The sequence below is a fragment of the Vitis riparia genome, chromosome 19, assembly GCF_004353265.1.
Source record: "Vitis riparia cultivar Riparia Gloire de Montpellier isolate 1030 chromosome 19, EGFV_Vit.rip_1.0, whole genome shotgun sequence".
Taxonomy (NCBI): domain Eukaryota; kingdom Viridiplantae; phylum Streptophyta; class Magnoliopsida; order Vitales; family Vitaceae; genus Vitis; species Vitis riparia.
In genome coordinates this window covers 8,374,189-8,384,170 of record NC_048449.1, presented here as the reverse complement: position 1 = coordinate 8,384,170, position 9,982 = coordinate 8,374,189, and the positions used below count along the sequence as shown (strand labels likewise).

Below are 9,982 nucleotides of genomic sequence, written 5' to 3'. Positions count from 1 at the left end.
TAGGCAACCCAAAGTGTTTGACCACATTATTGAAAAACAACTTAGCTGCTTCATCCGCAGGGCAATCATTAGGGGCAGGTATAAACACAGCATACTTAGAGAATCTATCTATAATAACAAAGACAAATTTAAAATCACGAACCTTTGGGAATCCAATGATGAAATCCATGGAAATGTTCTCCCGAGGTCTCTCTGGAATGGGGAGGGGCTGCAGCAACCCTGTAGTCTTCTTCTTTTCGGTCTTGTCCATCTGACAAACCAGGCAGGATTTCACATATGCTTGGACATCCTCACCCATCTTAGGCCAATAGTAGGATCTGACTAGCAGTGCTAAAGTCCTCTCTTCACCGGAATGGCCTGCCCACTTCGCCTCATGAGTTTCCCGCAATAATTCCTTTCTCAGGCCGCCAACAGGAACATACCATCTTCCTCTTTTTGCCACAAGGAGGTCACCCTCTAGCCAATACCTCCTTACCACGCCCTCCTTAACTTGCTGCTTCAGCCTGCCATATGTAACATCCTGCTCCTCATCTTGCTTGATCTTCTCATTGAAGTCAGAGATGACTTCTGAGAGGGTCATGATGTAGGCAATAACCTCTTTCCTACTCAAGGCATTAGCCACAGTGTTGTGTCTTCCTAGTCGATGTAGCCATTCAAATTTGAAGTCGGTCAAGAACTCCTGTCATCGCGCTTGTCTAAGACTCAGCTTTTTCTGAGTTTTGAAGAAGGTGTTGGCAACATTGTCAGTGACTATTGTAAAAATGCTTCCCAATAAGTAGTGCCTCCACTGCTGTAGGCAATGAACCACAACCGTCATCTCCTTCTCATGAGTGGAGTACCTCTGCTCAGCATTATTCAGCTTCATACTTTCAAACGCCACAAGGTGCCCTTCTTGCACCAAGACTCCACCCAAGGCTCTATCTGAAGCATTTGTTTGGACTTCAAAGGGCAAGTCCAAGTCTAGCAACCGCAACACAAACTCAGTGGAGATGGCTTCCTTCAAGCCTTCAAAGGTCATCTGACATTGCATGCTCCAATCCCACTGGTTGTCCTTCTTCAACAGGTCAATAAAGGGAGACACCCTCTTTGAATACACCTTAATGAACCTTCTGTAATAATTAGCCAAGACAAGGAAGGACCGCAACTCCGTCACTTTGGTAGGGACTGACCATTCCATAATAGCCTGCATCTTGCCTTTGTCCATCATGATTAGGCTTGCACTGATCTTGTGTCCTAGAAATGTGATCTCCTCATGAGCAAACTCACATTTCTCTGGCTTTACATAAAGCATGTTTTCCCTCAATCTCTGAAACACCAATCTCAAGTGTTTCTCATGTTCTGTTAGAGTCTTACTATAAACCACAATATCATCTAGATACACTACCACAAATGCATCTAAGTAATCAAACAGAGCATCATTCATCAAATTGCAAAATGTAGCAGGGGCGTTAGTCAGTCCAAAGGGCATTACCAGAAACTCGTATGATCCATATCGAGTTACACAGGTGGTCTTCCCCTCATCTCCTACTGCAATTCTCACTTGCCAGTAGCCCGATCTCAGGTCCAACTTGGTGAAGTAAGAGGCTTTTGACAGTATGTCAAATAGCTCAGCAGCTAAGGGGATCGGGTATCGGGTACTTGTTCATGATGGTCACCTTGTTGAGGGTTCTATAGTCCACACACATGCGGAGAGAGCCATCATGCTTCTTTTGGAACAGCAATGGTGCACCATATGGGGCCCTTAAGGGCTGGATCAGGCCTGCATCCAACAGTTCCTTCAACTGCTTACGTAACTCCAGCAACTCCAAAGGAAGCATCTTGTAAGGGGCTTGAGTCCGGGTGTAGACCCTCACCCGATCCACTCGGATGGCACGACTCGCTATCTTTTTTTTTTAAAAGTGGAATCATGCGGAATGGAATGGAAAAGTGGTTTTCGAGTTTTGAAAAATCCATCCTCGATGGGGAACGGTTTTGTTTGGAGTCGCCACTTCTTATTTTTATTCTTTAAAAGGGAAAAATTAAGTAAGAACAAAAACCCCTGATGACTCTAGTATGGAAAAAGCGGTCTACAAAACTTGAGTCTGGGTTTGGGGATCAGGTTACCTATCGGGAAGGTACCTCGTGTAAGGTAGTACCCCTCTAGGCCCGGAACTCGATCTCTACTATTGAATTGGGCATGTGGGAGTATATGGGTCAAAGATCAAATAGCCTCCTAAGCTAATCATAGACAACACGAATCACACAAACCTACTCGATATCTAGCATGCTTAGGCACTCAATAAATCAACAAATGGTGTACCTAAGGTCCTTAGCCATGTGTTGTTGAAAAGATTAGTCAATAAGCATCAATGCACAACAAGCATCGCAATCCAAATGCCATGTGGGCATACTAACACAAAAGCCAACAATCAAACACATACCTGTGGTCCCTAGCTAAGCGCTGCATAAATGGTTATCCAATAGGAATAAATACTCAACAAGCATGCATGGCAATCACATGTCAAAATATCAATCACTAGATACCAAGGCCCACAAATGAGCTCAAACCATGGGTCAAAGTACGTACCTTGGGTCCCTAGCCAAGCACTGCAATGAGGGGTTAGTCAACACGTGGCAAGCATTTTTTAAACAAACATCAAAATGTGCCCAAGCCAAACATTCACAATAAACCCCCCCCCCCCCCCCCCCCCCCCCCCCCCTTTTGACTTTCCTAGCCAATAATACCCTTAACTCACAGGTGAGCCCACATTAATTCAAACCAAATCTGGATTCAGACCCTAAAGGTGGCCTACAAGTACCTTGGAGCCTAAGTGCCCAAACCATAACAAAAATGGGGGTCAAAACACGCTGAAACTGGAACTATCTAGCAGAACTGGTTAAACTGGTTCCCAGCTGGCTCAACCGGTTGAGAAAAAAATATGAAACTTTACCAAAATATTCCTCAAGAGAATAAGGAATCCAAAAAAATAAACGACACTCAATTCCGAGCCCGAATGAGGGAGAACCGGTCGAAACAATGCAAAGCATTTATAAAACAGGGCTACCACCAAGCCACCTGTTGAACCGGTTTCCAACTGGTTCATCCAATTGAGAAAAAATTTGAAACTTTACCAGAATATTCCTCAGAGAATAAGGAATCCAACAAAACAAACGGCACTCAATTCCAAGCCTGAATGAGGGAGAACCGACCGAAACAATGTGATGTGTCTAATAAAAGGCCAAACCCGAGGTACCCAAAATGCATTGTTTTCTTTAAAATTCGCCACTTAAAAAAAATTTAAAAAAAATAAATGAAAAAACAGAGGATCTCCAATAGCAACCAAGTCACACAAGAGATTAGTTTAATTCTAAAACCTAGAACTTTACCCACAAATGGGCACCAAAACCCCAAAGTTCCTTTAGATGCAATGACAAGGGGAACCACAAAGGCCTTATGAAGAAAGCAAAACAAACCTAAATTGAGGGCTAAGGAACCCTCATTCCAAACCTGAATCCGAGCACCAAAGACCTTTGCTTACTCAAAGCAAATCAAAACTGGTTGCTAATGAGAGAAATACTTGCTTTGTTCACAAAACAAATCACATCATACATGGGAGCTTAGGCATGCAATAACGAAAATGCAAGGATCCCAGCCTTATCTTTCATATACCTCCAATGACCGTTTCGAATGCTCAAAAAATAGCAAACTCACTCTCAGTTGAATCAGACAAGTATAGTCTCAGACAACTTACAAACTTGACCCAAAGACTAATCAGCAAAGGCCCTCATTTTCTTGTCTAAACATATTATTGCAACAAACCTCAGAAAGAATGAGAATATAAAATAGCAGAAAGCAGGATCAAAGAGTTACCTATGCATGCGTTGAAGATGCCAAGGTAGAAATGAAGTCACTAGGGTAGCAAACATCCAAGTTCTGCTTCCAGAAATCAAGGCCTTCCCCTTCAACAACACGAACAAGAAACTACTCCCTCTACAACCAGAAAATCTCTCAAAACCTCCGTCTTCTTCACTCTTTCCTCTTTTTATTTTTTTTTTCTCTCTTTTTTCTTTTCCTTTCTCTCCCAACACACAGAACTTTCTTAGGTCCAGAACTCTTCCCCCACTCTCTCTTTTTTTTTTAAGCTCTCACCCTCTTCTCATTTGGCTTTTACCCTTTTGATAGAGTTTTCTCCTAGAATCCAGAGAAAAGCCCCCTTTTTCTTCCCCTCTTCTGGATTTTATGTCAGACCCCTTTGTTCCTCCAACTTCCATTCATTTTCCCATGCATTCAGCTCTGGAAAACAGCCCTTCAACCTCGAAACCACACTCCCCAAGAACTCTCCTCACCAATTCTCCATGCAAGCTGACTTCTTTAAGTTTTTAGCTTGCTTCACCACCAATGATCCATATGGATTCATGGTGGGCTGCAAGGAACCCAAACCAAGGCCCAAAATGGACCCATAATATAGCCCAAGACCGATTTGGAGCTTATGGGCCCAATCCATGTAGGAATTGGGCTTCAAAATCATCAAAACCAATGCTCCATACAAGCTAGCTCGATGAATGGGCTAAACTGGACGCTAACCGGTCGAACCGGTTGAGAAAAATTATGAAATTTTGACAGAAGGTTTCCTGAAGAATAAGGAGTCCATGAAAAAAAATGGTGCACGATTCTGAGCTCGGATGAGGGAGATATGGCCAAAACAAGCCCGAGTGCTCTGAATTCGGACTTGCTCCCATGCACTCTGCCTAAACTGAAACTTTGGGGACCGGTCGATCCGGTTGAGAAAAATTATGAAAATTTGACATAATTTTCCCTAAAGAATAAGGAGTCCTTGAAAAAAATGGTGCGCAATTCCGAGTTCGGATGAGGGAGATATGGCCAAAACAGGCCCAAGTGCTCCGAGCTCAGACACACTCCAATAAACTTCAACTGAGCTAAAACTTCGGGATGGCCCCACTTCCTTCCTATGGCATGATGCCAACAACTAGGAAAATGGCCACGATGGCACTCCAAAATGAACCATACTCGCACCACAATGAACCACATATGAACTTAAACAAGGCTAAAAAAAAACCGACTAAGCCCAAAATGAGGCCCTAGTGGTGCCATATGAAAACATGGGTGCATGTGACACTCATAGGATAAATGCAAGTGTCAAGGGACAAAATTGAGGGTCTACACGGGGCCTTTGTTCCAGGCAGCAATTCGATCTTGTGGTCAATAGGTCGCCGAGGTGGAAACTCCTTAGGGAGTTCTGCAGGCATCACATCTCTAAACTTCTTAAGGATTTTGACCACTAAGTCAGGGACTTCCACAGACTGTCCCTCCTTGATCTCGATCAAGGCTGCAACATAAGTCTCTTGGCCCTTCTTCAATCCCTTCTTTAATTGAATAGCAGATAGCATCTCGGACTGTCCCTTACCACCATCCTTCGCCCTCAAGGCCTTCACGAAGCAAGGCTGCTTCTCTTCTAATACCATCAGTCCACCAAGATGTGGGATTAAGGCAACCTTGGCCCTCAAGAGAAAATCTACTCCAAGGATCAAGTCAAAGTCATCCAATGGTACACAGAGTAGGCTGCACATGCCATTCCAGTCACCAATTTGTATGAGGACGTTCTTGGCTACACCTTGGATCTTCTGGGCTTTGCTATCGACTGCCTTGATCCGACTGGTATCCTCTTCCAACTTCAATCCCAACCTGGTTGCTTCTCTAGTGGCCACGAAGTTGTGAGTGACACCACTATCCACCAAGGCCTTCACCTGCACACCATTTACAACGACATGGACATGCATTAGGGATTTCTGGATTGGGGTCTCACCATTAATTACGTTCAGGAGTTGCAGTGGGTTGACTCTAGGAGGGGTCTTTGAGTCAGAGTCTCCCTTGTCGTCTGTAGTCACAAGGGCTAAGAGTTTCTCTCTTTTGGGACAGTCTCTGGCTCAATAAGGGTCATTGCAGATGAAACATCCTACCATCTGGGTGGTCTATTGCACAAACTTTGTGGTCTTCTCCACTGGTTTTCCCCATGTAGCAGGCTTCTTGTTCTGTTTCTTCTACCCAGACTTCTTAGAAGTCTTGCCCTCAGCCTTAGCATTTTTATCTCCATTTGACTTGGGCCTCTGTATGGTGGAGATGGCGCCACCCATCTTGTAGTCCACCAAGCAGTCTGCTACAGCCATGGTGAACCCCTTGCTTCCTAAGTTTTGTCTGAGCCCATTCTTGCAATCCAAACATGAAGTTAAAGAGTTTGTCCTCCTTTGACATGTTTTTTATGTCCAACATCAAGGAACTAAATTTCTTGACGTAGTCCCTCACAGATCCGATGTGTCTAAGCCTTTTCAGCGCTTCTCTGGGTACCCACGCAGTGTTAGTGGGGAGGAACTGATCCTTCAGTTCCTTTTTCAAAGTCTCCCAAGTGGTGATTTGGGGTCTTCCAGACTTTGCATCGTCTTCCATCCTGGTTTGCCGCCATAGTTTGGCATCACCAGTCAGATACATGCTGGTAATGGACACCTTCTCACCATCAGGAATGTGAGCAGCCTTGAAGAACTGATCCATGTCCCACAAGAAGTTCTCTAACTCCTTCACGTTCCTGTTATCGTTGAAGCCCTTAGGCTCTGGGACTCGGACCTTAGAAGGGGCTCCAGGGCCTGACGGACCCTTGCAACACAGCCTTCTTAAGGACTGCAATGTCCTCTCCATAGGACTGCAGGGTGCCCTTGAAGTCATCCATCAGGGACAACATCTCTGATTTCAACCTAACAAGTTTCTCCTCAAAGAAATTATCATGGGTCTCTAGCAGACTCCTTTGCACTTGGATTTCTCCCATGGTGTGCTCTGCCCACGAAGCCACAAGTGTCTTCCTCACCTGGCCATTCTCCCAACGCTTCTTCCATCTAAGTCATCATTTCTCGCAAGGCGTCCATTGCATTACCACCAGCCATCTCTGGTGTGAGCTCTATTACCAATTGTCACACCCCTAAAGATCTCACTAAATTTTTCACTAGTGCGCGGTGCTAAGGACCCTTCCTTAGCCAACCTTCCTTCCCAGCTTTTAGAAAAATAGAGTAAAAGAAAACTCAAGCAAAGTAAAATCACGATAACAGTAAAGCAACAGGGACACAAACATTTATAGGAAACCTTTCCTAACTTGTATTAATTCACTTTACAAGAAAAAAATTGTTTTCCCCCTGAGTTAGAGTACAATGTTCACACCCAAGCATTAAGAGAAGAACCCTATCCCAATCTCCCACTCTCTGTTTCAAGGTTGCAAGAGCCCTTTTAAAAGACTCAGCCTGCAGTTACATATTTGAATTTCCAAATTCAAAACTTTGGAGCCAATCTGAGGGTTATACAACTGGCCAGAACAACCCATAACTGCCTTGCAAAACCACCCACCACCCAGATAGTGGCTTGCATAGGAACCACCCACTTGCACCAACCATCAGCCCTCAGCCAACTGCAAGTCAATTGACTGCTTGACTTGGTCACTTACTGTCTGAGCTAGCTGCCACTAGTTAGCTGCACTGCTATCTCCTCAAGTCTTGCTCACCAAGCTGCTGGAGAGTCCTCCTAACAAGGTGTCTCTTTTCCCACAAGGTGCCTCTTGTGACCGGGTGCCCATCAGCGTGTCTTTGATCAAGGCCTTTTGAGCCAGGCAACGTGCACCAACTAGCTGACCAAGTGACTGGTGCATTAGTGTGCCTTCCTCACACTGATGTGTGAGCCCGTGCCATGTTTAGGTGCTCATGGCTTGGGCATGTTGCTTGCTTCACTGTCAGATCCAGCTTCATAGCAACAAGCCATGGTATTGCGCCCATGGTTGATCCCTCTTAATGCATAGGGCATTACGCCCCTGTGCTGTGCGTAGGTAATCATGGTGCGAGTCAGTTGTTGTCTGGTGCCCCATCAGGTCATGGCATTGCGCCCATGGCTTCCTCAGTTGGCACACCGTACAAGGTTTAGGTGACCTCGTGCCTGCGCAAGGATGAGGTAGGCCGCACCAGGCCCCGTGTCGTTACGGCCACGGAGTGCGCACCACACATGTTGTGGAGCCCATGTGTGCGTGCTTGAGTCGCGTTCATGTGTCCCAGGCACACCCAAGGCTGTGCCATGGTACCCCTTTGGTGCGGTTAAGGCTTCCCTTGGTACTCCCTCATTTGAGTCACCTACCCTTCTCCCTCCTTAAAGAGCAATACGAGTCATTTTCATTGTTTCTGGAGGAGACATCAATATGTCTGAAGAGACATAATGGAATAATAAATAAATATAAATTAAAATTCCAAAAGTCCCTCAGCCTTCATCTGTACCACCTAAGTCAGGTGCGCACACGGTGCATGTCTGGCTCGCCCACAGTGCGTGCGTACGGTGCGCATCTGGCTCGCCCGCGACCTCCTCACATAGCCCATAGAGTTTGAACCACTAAACCTCCAGGCTTTCCTTGCTTTCTACCTGGGCTTTCATGGATACAAAGCCTACCCATGAGGCTTTTTCCTCCATGGTTAAGTCAAGAGGCTAAGGGGCTGACAGTAGGGGCCCTTGGTTGTGTATGCATCTTTTACTTGAATAGTCTCGTGAGATTCAACTCTTTGATCTATTTTCTTTTTCTTGTTACCATCTTCTTACTATTCTATTTCCATTATGTTTTATAGTTGTTCATTTTCCGTCTATTTCCGTGTTTTGTCTTCTCTTGCTTCGTTTCACTCTCTTTATTTTCTTTAATCAATGACTTTTCACATTTTTAGTACATCAAGGTAGTCATGTCACACCCTTCATTCCACCCATTGATTTTGATCTGGATACCTTAGCTTGAGAGATGATCTCAAGGTTGGGGCTTTATATATGTGTCAATGATTGGAGTCAACATACTTCTGGGGCTTGTATATAATTCATATTTTCATCGGTGATTGAGGAGAGTTTATTCATTTCTATTTTTTGCTTAGTGGAGTTTCGGTTTATTGATATTAGTGTTCTAAAAAAAAAGTAAAAAATGTAACAATAAGTTTGTTTATGGTAGTGTGTTCCATTGAGCATTCATTGGTATTTGAGGGGTTATTCCTTGGGTTATCTATCATTGACCTCATATGTGAGCCTTTTGAGAGCATCCACTCTTTGCGATGCTTATGTTTTCAGAGTGATAACAGTTTGGTGAGAGTTTTATGAGATCCTTCGGTTCATGGATCATGGTTGAGATACATTGGATGTGAGGATTGAGTAACCCATCACTAAGGTCTCCGGATCACTGTTTTCACTACCATTCCATCTTTGATGATATGATTTTCTTTGGTCGCACTAATATGAGTTGATCATCATTCTTTGCATCTTCTCGCTTCTCTCATTCATTTCCCATCATCTCTTTTCATGCTGGTTATTCCATATTTATTTCTTTCTTACATTGATACACGTCTTTGGTTTATTAGCTTCTCCATATCCATTGCATACTGCATTGATAACCTGACCATTTCTTTTTTCTCTTATATTTCTTCATTGACACTTCCATTGTTTGTTATCGAGTTCGTTGGCTCATGAGATTTTTCTTCACATTACATCTTATACACGAGGGTATTGGGTTTGATCATTGGGTACTTGAGCTTAGATTTCCTTCATTTCTTTCACCTTATTACCCTAAGCCTACATTACGGTTCGTGTCATAAGACCACTCTGAGGCCATGAGATTAGATGTTATCTTCGACAGTCTTCAGTTGGGTAGATCTTAGCAATTGGTTGAAATATAGGTGTTGTTGTGCTTTCCCTTATGGTAGATGCTTCGAGTGACATTTGGTTCCTCTTCTGCTTAGTCTAATGATGTTTGGCAGAACCTGAGTATGGAGATAGTATCTAGTTGGTGATATCAGTTCTGTCTCTTTTACACACTAGATGCCTATACTGGGGCATATTACCCTCATCATGGGATTTTCCTAGTTGTCATTGGTTTGTACGACTCCCACATCCATGATTTGTGGAGATGCTTGATTGGTAATGATAGACCTTTGTCAT

The 9,982-nt window shown here is 44.1% G+C and overlaps 1 protein-coding gene across 1 annotated transcript; it reads right to left on the bottom strand.

The window, feature by feature from the left end:
* Positions 1 to 682: 682 nt before the first annotated feature.
* LOC117908138 lies at positions 683 to 6,688 on the bottom strand. Its single transcript, XM_034821804.1, has 6 exons — positions 6,267 to 6,688; positions 6,044 to 6,193; positions 5,815 to 5,920; positions 5,163 to 5,745; positions 1,656 to 1,759; positions 683 to 1,567 (listed from the first exon to the last, which is right to left on the bottom strand). Exons 1-6 carry the CDS (start codon positions 6,686 to 6,688, stop codon positions 683 to 685), a joined length of 2,250 nt encoding a protein of 749 aa, XP_034677695.1.
* Between the last annotated feature and the right edge of the window lie 3,294 nt (positions 6,689 to 9,982).